Source organism: Vombatus ursinus, unplaced genomic scaffold (genome assembly GCF_900497805.2).
Source record: "Vombatus ursinus unplaced genomic scaffold, bare-nosed wombat genome assembly UNPS02009918.1, whole genome shotgun sequence".
Classification (NCBI taxonomy): domain Eukaryota; kingdom Metazoa; phylum Chordata; class Mammalia; order Diprotodontia; family Vombatidae; genus Vombatus; species Vombatus ursinus.
In genome coordinates this window covers 4667889-4685196 of record NW_020949696.1, presented here as the reverse complement: position 1 = coordinate 4685196, position 17308 = coordinate 4667889, and the positions used below count along the sequence as shown (strand labels likewise).

Below are 17308 nucleotides of genomic sequence, written 5' to 3'. Positions count from 1 at the left end.
TTAGTTATTTTAAATAAGATTTCCATTTCTATAACTTAGATTTTGTTACTATTACTCAGAAACACTGCTGTTTTTGAGTTTATTGTGTAGCCTGCAACTGGGCTGAAGCTATAGTCTAAAGTTATATCTGTGCTAATTTCCTAGTTTTCCACATAAACCATTATCTGAACAGCTTCAGCTGCCTAGCTGAATGCCAATTTCCTTTTCTTGTATTACTATTGCTACCATTCTGTAACTATATCAAATAGCAAGAAGGGGCCTCCTGGCTTTATTCCCGTCAGTTGGTAGCTTCTGGATTTAGATACCTTAGATTTGTTTTAAAGGTCCCTCCATTATGCATATATGCTTCATAGGGTTTTAGCATAAATGAAGTGTAGTGTATAAATGGCTTTTGGTGCATTAATTTGAGATGATCATGTGGTACTGGACTCTTCATTTTCAATATGATTATTCTGATGGTTTTCCTAAAGCTAAACCATTCCTGTAATAAATCTGACTTGGTCAAAATGAATAATGTTGAGTAAGATGCTGTGTATTCTGATGAGATTTTTATTTAAATTTTTTGAATCAATATTCATGACAATTTTCTAAAACAGTGGTGTCAAGCTCAAATAAAAAAAGGTGCCATTAGCAGCGGCATTTATATTGTCAGGCACTGAAACTCTGCAGCAGGCCATGTGCTAAGCATACTTTACAAATATTATTTCAATGGATTCTCATGGCAAGGATCGTGCTGAGAGGAAGGTGCTCTTATTAGCCCCATTTCACAGCTGAGGAAACCAAGGCAGACAGAAGTGGAAGGATTTGACCAGAGTTATGCAGCTAGTGAATGTCTGGGGCGGGAACGTGGGTCTTCCAGAGTCCAGGTCCAGAGCTCTGTGTACTATGGTGCTACTTAGCCACTAAAATGTATGTTAAGGATCTCTGTGGGACAAATACTGAGGACCATACATATTAACATTATCTGTGGGTTTTTTTTTTTATTTTGTTAAGTATTTCCCAATTTTATTTGAACCTGGTTCCAGGTGTATGGGCCATGTGTTTAACAACTCTGTTCTAAAAAAAGTGTAAAGGTCTTCCTTGATTGACACTTCCCTGGTTAAGATATCAAGACTATATTTGTCTCCTAAAAGTAGTGTGGCAGAGTCCTTTTTCTCAAAGTTGTGTAGTATTGGTACTTTTTTTTTTTAAAATAGAATTCTCTTGTGGTTCTAAGTTTCTTTGTTAGATTCTTTAGAATTAGTTCTACTTCCTTATTTTGAGATGGGATTAAAGTCTCTATATGGTCATGTTAAGTTTGGGTATTTTGTACTTTTGGTGGAATTTTTTTTACTTCCTTTGTGTTCTTCCATCCAAAGGAGGTCACTGATAAGTCATCACATTCACCAAAATATTTAAAGCAACACTTTCTATGGTAGCAAAGAAACAAATCAGATGCCAATGGATTGGGGAACAGCTAAACAAGTACCGTGATCTGCAACAATCAAATTTTACAAACGCTGCAAAATTACAAAGAACTAGCATGGCGTGAAAGAAGACCTATGAGAAGAATCCCACTCCTCAGCAGACACAAGTGGCCCACAGGTGTGGTTTACTGCATATGTTTTCAGACTTTTTCAAAGTAACTGATTCTGCAGATTGTTCCCTCTGTATTTGTTATATTGAGATGGCTTTCTGGAAGGAAAGGGGGAAATGATAGTAAAGTTTTGGTGATAAATAGATCAATAAAAATGTAATTCAAAAAAAGTTAGACAAGAAGTAAAGGATTCTTACATTAACTGTTACAACCAGCTGAATTTTAGACAAAGTCTAAAGAGATACTACATGCGTGTGAAAATTAATCCAATTCTGAGGATGAAAATGAGTAGCCAAAGGATACTAGCCTTCCTACCTCTACATGGGGTTTATCACAAGTATTAATTAAAAACAAAACCAATAAACCTTTGATGTTACTGAATAGCTTGTGAATGAATCCCCTCAGTTTTACAGACAGCAAATTCAAAGAAGTGAGTTAGGGGCTTACCTCCCTAAAAACCAAACATTTCAGGACATAGTAGATAAAGTAAAATGTACACCAAACTTGGAACCAAGAGATCTAAATAACAATCTGAGTTTAGGTCTTCTACTTAATACAGTGGTGTTGAAAATAACTGGAACAAAGTAAAAAATTTTAAATTTATTGACTTAATAGCATTAACTAAACAACATTTCACATAAAAATCTTAATAGGCAATGTGTCCTCTTATTTTACATAATTTGGAAATGAGTTCACAAGAAGATTTTAAAATGTCACTTTTATTTTACTTTTTTTTTTTCATTCAACTAACAAGCATTTACGTTCTCTCCTTTCTCCCACCCCGCCACGAAGTTAGGGGAGTTGTAGGGAGAGACAAAAGCTTGTAACAAATATGCACAGTCACTGGCCATGTCCAAAAATGCATGTCCTGCGCTCTAGCTCTGTCTCTGTCTCTCTCACACGTGTGTGTGTGTGTGTGTTCATATATACGTTTGTATATGTTTTTAAATGAACAAAAAAATAAGTCTCTCCATCCCACCCCATCAAACTACTGGGAAAAAATGCAAAACAACCATACATACTAAAGCAAAACAAATTCCCGCATTGGCCATGTCCAAAAGTAAGACTCATTATGCACCCTGAATCTGTTGCCTCTCAGGGGGTAAGCAGTACATTTCATCAATGGTTCTCTGGAGTTATAGATGGTCACTTGGCTAATTAGAGTTCTTAAGTCTTTCAAAGGTGTTTGTCTTTTGATGATGCTGTTGTTATTGTGTAACTTGTTCTTCTGTTTCTGCTGATTTCAGTCTGCATCAATTCATACAAGTCTTCCCAGCTTTCTCTGATACCATCTGCTGTCATTTTTTGTGTTGCAGTAATACCCCATTACTTTTATTTATCAATTTATTCAGCCCCTTTCCAAATAAGAGCAATTCTCTAGTTTAGCTCCTTGTAACTACAAAAAAGGATACTATAAAAATGAGTCCTTTCCTCGTTCTTTGGTCTCTCTGGGGTACAGGCCTATAGAGAGGTATCACTGGGTCCAAGTACATGCACAGTTTAGTTGCTTTTAGTGCATAGTTCCAAAATAATTTCCAGATTAGTGATAAATTTTTGATGGGGCTATATCAAGTCAGTCATATATATTTCTTGGATAAACCTCCTAAAAGTGTCATGATATGTAGCAGGGTCCTACAAGGTGTTAACTGAATTATGTCTCTATTCAGAAATTTTAGTCCTATCAGTGTTTATCAGAGATTTCTATCCCCTCAAAGGGGACAAGACTTCTAGGCCCATTTTAAGCAAAAAAAAAAAAATCCCCAAAACATTGCTTTGCAAGGTGGATTGTTTACAATATTATTGAGGTGCCCAGATTTGAATGGCTGGCCTGGACTTCTTACAATGATTTTGACATAACTTTGAATGAAAAATGGAGCTTCATTCATCAATAAAAACTACTTTTCCAGTCTTTAGGACTCTACTTTTTGTACTGTTTTGGCCATGACAATTTCTTCTTTGTAAGGATGGTACATAGCTAGGGTTTTTTTGGTCTTCTCACTTGTCTTCCAGCTTCAAGAAGCTAACCTCACACTGTGGAGGAGTTGTTACCAGCCCCTTTTGCCACTTGGCACCTCTGCTAATCTATGATTATTTCTGTAGTTTCATTAGGCTGTCTTGCAGGAAGTTCTTGGCGCCACGTTACGTTTATATCCCCACTCTCCTTTGTGCTTCATTGTGACTGATGCTGTTTCACCGTGCACTTGAATGATCCTTGACTTCCCCACACCAAAAGCTGCTGAAATATCTCTAATAGTCACTGAAGTGTGCTCTGTAAGAGCTACAAATTTTGCACGTTTCCTTGGAGTAACATCCATTCTTAAAAACAACAGAATTAAAAACACAACAAAAGAGAGCAATGAAACATGTGCATATGGTATAAAATCTAGCACTCAACTGCCAGAGAACTAATTAACAATGGTGAAACCAAGTCCATATACTTTCATTTGCTAAAGGTCAGATATCCTGAGTCAACCTGGTGTCAACAGAAGCGCATATCTGAGCTCTGCTGTTACAAAATGGAAATTCTATAAAAATTATGGTTTATTTCAAGTAAATTCACATGCCACTGTTCCCCTATAACCTTTCAGAGCTTCAGTCAAATGAGACGTTGACCCACATAAACCCTTCGGACATTCTGTAATTCCCAATTTCAAACGGGCTATTGATGATTAGAAAAAGTATATAAAATTTTGGTCCTCTAAATCAATGATTCCAAAACGATCCCTCACAAGAGTCCTTCAGATATTACAGGTGCTGGACTTCTTTTTGGAATATTAAAGCTCAATATTACTAAGAAAGCTGACTAAAGCAATGGTCCTACCAAGTCCTATGGGAAAGATTCATCCCAAAGGTTAGCCAACAAGCTATTTTGTTGCTGTTGTTGTTGTTGTACATAGTAACTCAAAGATAAAAACACTGAAGATATGGATCACAGGAGGGAGTAGCTGCAACAAGTATTAAAAACTCACATTTATCTAAAACCTTAGGTTTATAAAGGACTTTTTTTTCTTTCTTTTTTTTCTTTTGGTGAGGCAAACAGGGTTAAGTGACTTGTCCAGGACCTCACAGATAGTAAGTGTTATGTGTCTGAGGCTGGACTTGAACTCTATAAAGAACTTTCAAAAAAAAAAAAAAGTCCCCAAACAACCCTATGATTTAGGTGGGCACTTTGATCACCACCTCCGAATTTCAAAAATTAGGAAACCAAGGTACCTTTGATTATATTGCTAATAAGTATCAGCATTAATTATTAAAGTGCACATGGAAGGGCCTTAAAAATGCTTGTTTGATTATACATACTTGTATCTCTCAAAAGATGTACTGTGCCTCTCCATAATTTCTGGCCACTGTGCTTTTCTTATAGCACCAAAAGAAAATAAATCTCTAGAGAAAAAGAAGCTCAAGTGAAACATCTGAGCAGTCTATCCTGGGAATCTGATGTGATCCCCTAGTTGGGGAGTCTCTCTTTGTGGGAAAAAAGTCAAGCTTCACATACTGAGAACTCCCTTGAAAAATAAGGCCCAGGCAATCAGTCCCACAAGCAGAAGACCAAGCGTCGTGTTCTCGCCTCACCTGATGCTGTTGTGCTCGTCTTCGGATCCCTGCTCTTCATCCGAGGTCAGGGGTGAGTAGTGCGCCCCATTCGTCTGGATCAGGGGCTTCTCCTTTTTCAGCACAGGAGGCTGGTCGTTGTCCTGGTAAGGAATAGGAGAGTTCTTCAGGGAGTTTTCAGGGGAGGAAATGGCTGTTATTTCTAAAGGCTGATTAATGTTATTGACCTAGGGATCAAAAACAAAACACACACCACAAAAACCCAATTAAATGTATTCTTCAAGCAGATCATGTCACCAAAACATGATTTTCAAATTACATTCTAATGTCACCTCTGAAAAATCACCTTCAAACTCCTCTCACTACAAACCTATAGGCCTAGAGTAGATAATTTCAGCAAAGTGCTGAGCTTAAAGGTGGGTAAAGAAAAAGAAGTAATATGACACAGCAGAAAAAGTGCTGTATTTTAAAACTGGAGAATGAGGATGGAATCCCAGCACTGACACGAACAATCTGACTCTCAGTAACTCACTTAATCTCTCAAGGCCTCAAATGACACACCTGAAAAATGAAAGGATAAGACAAAATGACCTCCAAGTTCCTTACAGAACCACTTTATTAACAGGAATGCATAAACGATTGACCTTCGGGTGCTAAATAAGGTGACACCACAAGCAAGGTTGTCAATCCCTTGCAGCGTGAGAGGTCCCCATCAGCTCTAAAATTACTATTCTGAAGAACAGCCAAGGCCACTGGTACCACAACGGACATGACTGACAGAATTCTGATTTCCTGACACAATCCATATCCTGGAGTTTGGTCCACTTGGAATGTCCAGGGTTCACTGCACATCCTGGGCCCTTTATCCTACAACACACCCATCAGTGACAAACAAATAAACAAAACACATTTCTGGTTGCAGAAACATTCTCAAGCTTATGGGTTTATTACTACCATTTCACCACAACTTAATGTTAAGCTGCTCTAGGAAGTTTTTCAACACTCTGAAATTAGACACTGATTATATCTACAGCAGCAATATGGATGGTGAAACTCACGGTTACCACCCCAAAGTTATCTTTCTGATAACAGAAACAACAGGCGTACTAATACCAAGATCAAAAGGTCAGAGTCAGAGCCTGGGGAAATAGCTTTGCAACTCTGCAGCTACAAGACCAGGGGAAAGTCAGCCCCTGACTTTTTTTCAATGGGTTAGTGTCCTTGGCTATCTAGGAGAGGATCTGAGGTAGCCCTTAGCCCTTAAATTCCATGTGTCAAGGATCACATCCCTTCCTCCAGCACAGAGGAATCCACAAACAAAGTCTCTTTTTCTTACCATAGAGTTGATGTTGAGGGGTGAGCCTGAAGACTGGGTGAAGAGGCCTGCCACCGATGGTAGGGGCTTGCGCTTGGGAGATACCGCAGAGTTCGCACTAGGGTTCCCTGTGGAAGACCGCTTCCTTCTGCCCCTCTTCTTGCCCTCCTGCACACAAGCCTGTCCACAGTCTGTGCGGATGCTAGCTGTCAGAGGACTGTGTTTGTTGGAAGGAGACTGCTTCAGGTTCCCTGTATTGGTCGAGATTGTAAAGAGGATTCTTCTCTTGACTTCATTTTCAGGATCTGAAAAGCCTGAATCTAGTGGAAGATCCCCCTTGTTACCTTCAGAGAACAATTTCGTAGTATCCGAGTACTGCAAAATCCCCATCATGCTTTGAGAAGCTCCATTGAGGCGTGGGCTGGCAGCAAGTGGGTGGGCTGGAGAGTTCTGGCCAGAGTTCCGGGACTGCATCATGAGTAAAGAAGGATGCTGTGGCGTAGAACTCCGTGAACCCACTGAATTAAAGAGGCTCCCTGAATTGGAGGAATCATCTAGGGCTGCCTGCTCAGCACCATGGCTAAGATGGGCTGGGCTACTGGGAAGCGTGCCATTGACTGCCAAGGAGCCACTATAAGAAAAACCTGTTGGAGACATGCGTTATCGTGGCAACATCCCACAAAATTTTGCACACCATTTTGAAACACATGATACCCAAAGTTACAAAAGTCACAAAATCTCACTTTAAAAAATTATATTTTGATAACTATTTCAATCTAATTGGTCTCCATCATATCCTTGCATCTTTTATGTATTCAGAAACATTCAGGAGTCCATAGGCTTAACCAGACAGCCAAAGAGGCCGATGTCACAAAAAGACTTTAGAGAGATAAATGTCTGCACTTTACACAAAGGTAGCTAAGGCCCAGAATTTAAGTCACCTGCATGAACTCAGAAACAAATATACATGAGAAAACTGAGGCCTAGGAAGCTTAAGTGACTTACCCAAAGTCACATCAGCAGTGAGCACCAGAAACAGGATTTGAACCCAAGCCCTCTTATTCAAGGTCCATGACCATCTCCACATCATCATCTGGCCTCCAGGGCCTTCTGAGGTCCTACCCAGTTCTAGGTGTATAAGCCTGTGATCCAGGTGGGTCAAGTGAGTGACCCCAGAGTCTCTGACACACAACAGCTAAATGACCTTGGGGAAGAAATTCTGTCTAGCAAACTCTGTAAGATCAAGTTGTAGAAGAAGAGTTGGCCTTGATCAAAAGGCCGTACCTGAGGACCTAGAAGGCCACATGGGGCTTCGAGGCTACAGGTTCGCCACCCGTGCTCTATGAACAAAAAGTTCCTGTAACAATACTTAGCCTAATGTCATGTTTCTGAAGAATCAGTGACTGATTCTGTCTTGGGTATTTTTAAGGAGTTGACACATTGCTACTCTGGCAAAGGAATCTCTGAGACAGCTGTAGAACGGGCAAAGAAGAGTTTCATAAGAACGAGTCCCTATAAAATTTCGACAAATGACAAGTAAGTGGTTTCACTTAAATGAGAGTGAAGGCTGATATTACTAAAAATCACAGCTGTCCTTTCAGTCGTGTCATTCAGGTTTACCACAACACCACCATCCTAGGTTCTCAGACACATTTCAATGCCTCAGGTATAGGCAGGATTCTAACTCAGCCATGAACAGCTTCCCCATTCACTGAGCTCCAGACCAAACTCTCAGGTCTACTATGGAAGCCAGGTAAAAGCATGATAGGAAATAAGAAATGAATAGTCCATGAGACTACGATTTCAAAGGCCATATTCCTTTCATTTGGTGCTAAGAGAACGTGCTTAGAGTCAGAGCTCTAGGAGAAGAAGGGGCCTTCTCCTGCAGAGGAGGAATTCTGCCCCCAACACCGTGGCTCTGTTGTGGTCCTGCACTGTATGGGTTTCCACAGTGATGTGAAGGCATCAACCTCAGAAGCCACAGAGCTGAGACCCAGAGGGGACTCCAGGTAGGGGAAAGAGTGCAAGGAGCTGAAAAGACTGCTCCATGGGCCAGATAGGAGGGACCGGAGCCATAGCCTGACTCAGGCTCAAGCACCTACTACTTTCTTCACTTCAGGCAAACCTTTCTAAGTCTCAGTTTCATTAGCCACAAAAGAGAAGGCTTTCCAGGTTTAAATCTTATGGCCTGCTCTTATGACAAAAAGTTAATAATGAATGATAGATACACAGCTGTCAGTGGGGCTGGCATCTTTATCATTTTTATCATTAACAATATGAAGGACCTACTGTGTACCAGGGACAATTATCAGTGCTGAGTACACAAAGACAAACAAGCTTGATTCACAAGAAAATTATACAGAAAAGTGGGAAACTATAAGTACATGTAAGATAAACACAACATAAAGTTAAATACATATATATCAAACAATTCAATAACAAATAGTCTGAGAGGGAGGAACGAGCCGTTACTTGGGAAGGGAGGAGCAAAGGCTTCCTGAAGAAGTCAGCGCTCGAGGTCCATTCCAGGCATCAGACACAGTCAGGGCAAGGGCACAGACACAGAAGATGGAGTGCTGGGTGCCTGTGTGGGAAGTCCCAGCCAAAGGCAGAAGGGATGAGCCTTGGAAATGAGAAGGAAGGTGGCACCTCTCACAGTAACAGCTCTGTCTAGATGAGGCAGGGTCAGGGATTAAGGCCAGTTTAGTTCTAGAACTGGTGAGGTCCATTGGAAGCGTCCAACAGGCATTCAGTGACATGGGAAGGAAGCTTGGGGAAGAGACAAAAAAGAGATGCAGAAGTCTGAACTCATCCCTACAGACAGGGCAATGGGTGTAGCAGGCAACAAAAGGTTTGGAATAGCTTCAGTGGGGAATAAGACAGGGAATCGATAAGGAAGGAATAAAAGGGCTACCTTGCTACTGAGGCTGAATAACATGAATTTGTCAGCAAGGCTGTGAGCCTTCCTCTAGCAGCTGGTAAGCAGGAATGGGGGGGAGGGTGACGGAGGGCTGAGGTTTAGCAAGAGAAGGCGTCAACCAGGAAGCAAGGGGGTCTAGAGCAGGAAAGGACCCAGGCACAGTGGCTGACTGGCGGGCTGAGCCTGGAAAGAGAGAAGCAGTCCTGGAGGGCTCAACGAGGGTCAAAAAGAGGTTTACAGAGAGTGCTGACATGGAGGGGAAAGAAATCACAGTCAAAGAGGATGGCAGAGCTTCTAACTAGGGAAGCTGAACATTTGTAAGTAATGACAAGATCTAATGTGTGACCACCCCAGGCATGGGTTAGAGTGGAATGAAGGTCTTGGAATTTGAGGGTAAGGAACTAGGAGATGATAAACAATTGATGCAAACGTTCAGTTCCCCTAGAATAAGGAAAGGAATTATCAAGGAACAGCGGGTCGTGAAGCAGAAGCTGAATGCCATGAGAAAGGATGGAGAATGATGACGGGGGCATGGAGGGATAGATGTACAACAGACACTAGAATCTGGACTGGGTAGTCATCAAAAGAAAGGCCACTGAATGCATAGTTAGAGCTTGCAAGGAGAACAGAAATTCAAGTCCAGGACTAATACAGAGTGGGAAGGGGCTGGGAATGCCAGGATTGAGGGAAGAGTGAAAGAGAGGGGGAGGGGGGAAGGGGAAAGGCGTGCAGAGAGAGAGTGCGTGTGTGTGTGCAAGCACATGTGACAGACAGATGAACAGACAGGTACACACACAAAGACAGACACACACAGAGCCAGTACTGGAGAAATCATTCAGGGATACAGGAGCCAGGCCAAGGTAATATTAGATGAAGAGGAGGAGACTGAGAATAGATTTTTTTCACCATGAAACAGAAATTTCAGCAGGTGGAGTAAAAAGAGCATGCAAAAGAAACACTGATGACTCTAATAGGTTGACAGAAATATTCCACCCACTTAGAAAACAAGATATTAAAGTGTATTGCCTCCTAGAACAAAATACAAAAAGCCTGAATGCAGAGGTGGTAAACAACACTAATTCTACCCCAGACCCAAATCCTAAGATTTACTAAAGCCACAGGACAGCAATTCAGAAGTAAAGCCCCAGCTTAGGCTCGGGCTCAGTGACAATAGTGAAGCCGAGGTGTCACCAGGTAGAATGACCGTACCTGAGGTAGCCAAAGCAAGGGACTTGCTTCCTACAGCACTGTTCATACCATTATGGGAATTAGCACCAAACTGTTTTTCAAGTGTTGCTGAAGTAGATTCTCGATTCTGATGAACTGGACTAGGTGTGTTCCTCTGCAGAGGAAATGAATACACCTTGTAATTGAAGACAAATAACATATACTATCAAACATCTATTTGCAGTTACCAAAAAAAGTTAAAATAACCCATCCTGAAGAATAAGAGCTTGACAACAACACAGAACTGAGCAGTACGCATGAGTCAGGCCTAGCACCAAGCTGCAATAACTGCTACATGGAAATCAAGGGTCCAAAACTTTGCCCAAAAGAACATTTCAGTTCAGACTTCCCTCCCAATACCACCCCCCCAACAAAAGAGGAAACTGTCAGTTCAACAATATTTCTATAATACAGAAATCCAATTTTCCCCTGAAATGAAGCTCTCTATGTAATAATTTTGAGTCTTCAATACCATGGTCTCAGATTAATTCAAGTTGCACGCCTCTCAGTGGGTTAGAGAAGGATAAGGCAGAGTTGGGTAGACTGAAGCAGTGAGGAGTTGAAAGAGAAAGAAAGAAAGTGAGTAAAAAGTAGACAGAGAGACTGTATACTCTACAGCCAGCACGAGGAATCTACCCTTGTAGGGAGACACCAAGGAGAATCCCCAGAAGGAGAAAGCAGGAGAGCCTGGGAATGACCCCCAGCGCCTCTACTCACCACTTTCTCCGCACGGCTAGGCAACACTACACTGGCCAATGGGATACTGACAGGAAGCTTATTGGGCTGCACTGTGCTCAGAGGAATACTGATAGGGAGGCTGGTGATTGTTTCTCCATTGCTGGCATAGGCTCGCTCTTTTAAAACCTGTAACACAGAATGATTCTTTTAAATACAGTAAAGCAAAGTCTCTAAAAGAATAAAACTGAATCCTAACATACTAAAACTCAGGCCAAAACATTACAGAAGGTGTGGGGTCTGCAGCAAGACTTTATTCCACCTTCATTCCTACTTTTTTTCATTATTTCCTCTCATATTTTTGTTCCTTCAAAAGACTTTTGCTTAGATCTGCAAAATATTCTCTAGGCCAGCAGTTCTGAAACTTGTGGTCTGGAGACTTACAAGGGTGGGTCAATCAGGTCAAAACTACTGTCATAATAAGATGCTTTCGTTTCTATACAGTAAATATTGATAGATATGATCCACATAAGTCAGAGCTGTTTGGGGTCCTCAATTAACTTTGAAGAGAGTATGTACAGGGCTCTTGAGACCCAAAAGTTTGAGAACCACTGCTGTAGGCACTGTGATTACTGAAGTACCAAGTCTTAAGCTAATTTAGGTGGTATTGTTAGTTTTGTTGCATTGGCACTGGATAGCCACAAGCAATGAATGAATACTTCTCCAATTACTTAATTTGATATTTATTTCTTTAAGGAACATGTTATTATTGTATTTATAAAGAATGAGTGTGCTTTGCTGGTTTGACTCCAAGATGTTTTATGCATTCTGTAGCTATTCTGAACTGAATTTCTTTTTTTATTTTTCGCTCCTGTATTTTCTTAATCACTAAATAGAAGTATTGTCAATGTTTGTGAGTTTATTTCATATTCTAGTACTTTGCTGAAGCTATTAAGTCCCTCAATTTTTTTCTTCATAGATTTCCCCATTAGGACCTAATTTTAAAATATAGAAAAATATAGAACAGACCACATAAAGAAGACTCCAAAGGCTAAATAATAATAACCCAGTGAACAATAAACCTGAAAACACAAACTGCCTAAGAAAGAACTCTCTATTTGAAAAGAAATGCTAAGAAAACTAGAAAACAATCAGGAATAAATTAGGTTTAGACTAACATCTTTCATATGCCACAATTAATTCAGAATTTGTCTCTCTGAGAAGAATCTACAACCCAGGATATATCAGCAACATAAATATATAAAACAAAACGCCATTCCCCAATAAATAGTAAAAAGCTATGAACAAAACATTCTCAAAAGAATTCCAACTATGAAAGAAAGTTCCAAATCACTACCAATAGAAATGCAAATCAAAACAGGTCTGAGGTTTCACCTCATTCCCAGCAAGTTAGCAAAGATGACAAAAGGTATGTATAATCAATGTTAGAGGGGCTGTGGAAAGATGGGCACACTAACATCCTACTGGCAGAGTTGTCAATAGGTCTAACTATTCTGGAAAAAATGTTGGGATGATGCTCTTTGGTCCAGAAATTAAACTGCTAGACATATCCCTGCATAGAAGCAAAGAAATGGAAACAGACAGTGGTATGCATCACTGCACCCTAAGAACTGAACATGAAGAATACACAAGATGCAGAGCTAGACTAATGTGGACTGATGCAAAGAAGTACACAAAATTAGGAACACAATATACACGATGACTAGAACAAGGTACATGGAAAAAAACAAGAACAAAATTAGCACAACTAAAAGATGTAAAATGATAAATGACGAAGCTGGGCCCTAAAAAAGAGATTTACAAAGGCACCTCCTGCCCCTTCTGAGCAGGGTTTGGGGTCTGAGTATGAACAATGCATAAAACATGAGACATGTTGGTTGTGTGGGTTAGCTTATTTCCCCCTCTTTTTTTATTTTTTATAAGGGATCAAAATGTAGGTGATGTAAAAACAAATGTTATAAACAAAAATTTTATTGGAAATAAAGCAAACCAGACAGGCAGGCACTCAGCAGCAAAGGGCACTATTCCTCCAGCAAGATGGAACCCTAGCCTCAGCAATGGAGAACATTCTGTTAGAAGCCATGACCTATCCTGAGCTGACATAAATTCACCCTTCCAAAAATCCTCACCTTGTCACTGCTCTTCTCTCCTGCAATCTGTAAGGCCGAGGGGGAGGAAGGCCGAGTTTCCTGAGGGCTCAGCTTTAGGCCATTTGACATACCAGGACTCTGATATGTCAGGCCATTCTCTTTTGCATGTTCAGCTCTGGAATGAAGAGGCACCAAGTTCATGTCTGGTTCACGTGCCCTCTCTTGCATGAGGCTGATCCTGAGCCCCCTCCCTCTCTAGATACTGCTTTGTTAACTACTTGTCAATTTTCCCCTGCAAATTGGGTTATACTTCACCCCAGCAGAATGTAAACCCCCTGAGGTCAGGGGTTGTTTGATCTTAGTATCCCCAAGATCTCGTATGGTGACAAGCACAGAGTAGGGATGTAAGGGAAGCAGGAGGCTGGCTACCAAAGGATTCACAGGATCCGAAGTTCTTTGGTAGGAATGGTAAGCTTAACTCTTGAATTCTCTAGGCACAAATGCATACAAGGTAGCCAAAACCACCATGCTTTGTTCCCCCTCTTCCATTCTCTCCCTGACAACCCAAAACACACATTTTTGCTCACCTGTGGTGTATTTCATTAGCTGTAGCTTTTCCATGGACTACATGATCCTGATTCAAGTGTCTCCTTAGGGCTAACTTAGCAGGGGAATACCTGGTGTAATCAGGTAAGGACAAACTTGACAGCTTGTCTGCCTTCTGTCTGTTGTTATGAATGGGGGTACAAGGAACTATTTCTTGGTCCAGGTGAGAGGTCAGATACTGTGGAGTGTTTTGTTTGGAAGAAGGTCGGCTAAGCATACTATGAATCTCATAGGTGGTTGCATGGCCATTCATAGAGAGTTCGGGGCTCATGCTATTGAGGTGGGGCAAGGACAACTTGGAGCATTCCAGCTCCAGCTGGAACCTGGCAGGGTCAGTCTCCAGCTCTCGGCTGAAACTGCTTTTACTTCGAAGGTGGACGGACAGGGCCTCATCAGCTGGCGCGTAGGATTTCAGCTGCAGTAGTTCCTGCTGCCTTTGGCTTTTCTCAAGCTCCACAATGCTGATCTTTACAACAAAGAGGATCAAGGGAGACACAATGAAAGGCGGCGCCCAGAAGACCAGATTCCCCCCACCATGCCTCCCCAAGACATTTCTACGTAGCAGCTTCTAGGGCAAAGTTATCTTGTTGAGGGCCTGAAATAAAAGAGGATTTGATATGCTGTGCAGAAAGCATACGGCTGAATACAGACCATTAACCCAATATGAGACAAAAGGCACGTGGACACTAAAAAAGGACATTACAATTTGGAAAAACGTGTGCTATGAAAATATTCCATTTCTTTCAAGTAAGTTTCATTCATTATTATCAATGTTTGCTTATCTCAATCCTGAAATGACCAATAATAAAAATGAATTCAAAAAGTAAGACAATAAGCCCATTTCAGATAATTGAACAGTTTTATAAAGTGCTTTCCTGACAATGGATTTGAGCTAAGTTATACTAGTATTTCCCCCTTGACAAATGAAAAAACTGAGGCGAAGAAAATATGACTTGCCTATCATGGGGTTACTAATGGTTTTGTTTTTGTTTTTGTTTTTTTGGCTAGGCAATGGGGTTAAGTAACTTGCCCAGGGTCACACAGTTAGTATTATGTGTCTGAGGCCAGATTTGAAATCCTGTCTTCCCGAATCCCGGGCTGGTGCTCTATCCATGTCGCCACCAAGCTGCCCCAGATGGTTTGCTTTTCTATAGCATTCTAAAGTTTGAAATGTTCCTTCTAGAGATATCTCATTTCATCCTCCCAAGGGCCCAATGAGCTCACAATTAGAATAATCATCACTTTTTTACACAGAGGGAAATCTGAGGATGAGAAAGTTTATTTATTTGCCCAAGGTCGGATAAGCTAGCTAAGTGAATGACATGAGATTCAAAACTTGGGTCTTCTTGTCAGCAAGTGCAGTGCTCTATCCACTATGCTCCAGCTACCTTTAGAGTAGAAGTAGAGTAAGGACAAGTCTTCCAGATTCATTATTACACAGAATTCGCCAATCTCAAAAGCATGCTTTATAACATGATCACTAAAGTAGGTCTAAACTTATAACCACATTAAAACTAATTGAAGCCAAACCAAAGAATTCCCATCACATTCAATTCCACTACCATTGATTGAGCTGTGCATTCAAATATCCTGAGGAGCTTTAACAGTACTCCAATAATACAAAATGCCAGGAAGTCAAGCTGACCAACGTCGTGGATCCCACCCGCTCCCCAAAGGCAGAACAATGTGGAGAAGCCAGTGAATCCGATCAGACAAAGTGACTTTCAGAATGCAAAGGTGTCTAAAGAGATGTAGGGGTACACTTTCCTGCTTTTCCTACCAAAAAGAAAATCTGAATCAGAAAATAAGGCCAAGTAGCTAAGTATGGTCCCATAATAAATGAGACAGTAATCAACACTAGTAATATTTCAGAAAACCAGAAGTGTGTTAACAACTCTGAATGTGTGGTATATGCTTGAGAACTGGGATGGCTGATTGGAGAGAAGTAATCTTATTATAGTCACAGAATGCACACAATGCCAGATTAACTACAAATCAAGAGATCAATTTATTTTGTCACCCATAAGCACTCCAGATACTGCTTATGATAAGGGAATTAATTATCCAGTCTCCTCATTGTTCAATAGTCAAATGATACTCAAGAACGACAGGACTCTAGCAATACCACACTGAGCGACCCGATAGTCAGTATTCAAGGAAAAACATTTCTATTTGAAGGCTAGTTGCCCTGATCACTCCATGCTGCACACATATATACTCGCTCACTTTGTCCTGTGTTATATGTCTTTCTCAAGTTTAAAACTATTGTTGGGTGTAAAAAAAAAAAAAAAAAACTACACCTGCCACAAGTCCTGGTTCTGGTACTCACATTACTTCTATGATCTTGGGAAAATCTCTCCCACCCTTCAGACTTCCATTTCATCCCTTGAGGTGGCTGGACTGACTAGATAATGAGGAAGTTTCCTGCCAATTAACACCACACGATGTGTGACAGATAGGCCACACTCCTGCCCTGGTCACAATGCCTACCTGAAGTTCCAGACAGTGCTTTTGCTTCTCAGAAATTTGGTTCTTCAGTGCCTGCTTCTCCTTCAGCAAATTTTCCAGTGAGAGAGTAGACCAATCCAGCTTCAGCTCTTCACACCGAGCCTTAAGCTAGAGGGAAAAGTTAGGGAAGGATTAGTAAGAACACAAAGGCTACAACAAAATTCCCCTGTATTGGTCTTCTCTCTAAAATGTGAGCATATACCATAATAGAGTGGAAAATGCCAATACATTCCAAGGTTTTTTTCCAAAGAAATAAAGACTTATCTTGCTGATAACCAATACTATTTATCCCCCTACAACACAGAGAAAAACTATTAAGTACAAAACGACATGTGGCTAAAAGTAAAATAGGCATTGAAAGACTTTAGGAAGAAAACATAGTTGCTCACAATGAATACAAGTCATTATATCTAGATGTGGCTTATGGGTGTGGCTGCTGAGTTACAATCAGGATATAAGAAAAAAGTACAGAATACAAAAGATACATATTTCCCAAGACCTAGGTACACAGTCAAGAGTCCTAATTTTGAGTCATTAGGAAATGCATTATTAAAGGGATAGTTTGCAAGTACTCAGAGAAAGAGAAGCAGTGAAGACTATAAGGCAGCACAGGCTCATTAAGGGAAAAAAATTCTGTGGAATGGCTTCATTATAGAATTAACAGATTAGTAGAATAGCTCCAACAATACGGCAATAGGGGGCTTATCTTTCTACAGCCCCACCCACATGATGACCGTCATCTTTTGTCATCTTTACCAATTTGTTGGGTGCGAGGGAAAACCTCTGGCCTCTTTTACTTTCCTCTTATTCTTGCACAA

At 40.8% G+C, this 17308-nt stretch overlaps 1 protein-coding gene across 9 annotated transcripts in view; it reads right to left on the bottom strand.

The window, feature by feature from the left end:
* Positions 1–17308, bottom strand: part of DOT1L (DOT1 like histone lysine methyltransferase) — a 121757-nt gene that overhangs the window by 16534 nt on the left and 87915 nt on the right. For 5 of the 9 annotated variants that reach the window (XM_027853066.1, XM_027853075.1, XM_027853070.1 and 2 more), the window contains 7 exons: positions 16473–16598; positions 13964–14448; positions 13416–13551; positions 11308–11454; positions 10573–10705; positions 6465–7087; positions 5150–5355 (listed from right to left, as the gene is read on the bottom strand). In XM_027853066.1, the coding sequence (XP_027708867.1) occupies positions 5150–5355; positions 6465–7087; positions 10573–10705; positions 11308–11454; positions 13416–13551; positions 13964–14448; positions 16473–16598 (1856 nt within the window). Of the gene's footprint in view, positions 1–2575; positions 3893–5149; positions 5356–6464; positions 7088–10572; positions 10706–11307; positions 11455–13415; positions 13552–13963; positions 14449–16472; positions 16599–17308 lie in introns of those variants that run through there. The other 4 variants (XM_027853074.1, XM_027853068.1, XM_027853071.1 and 1 more) reach the window with 4 other exon arrangements.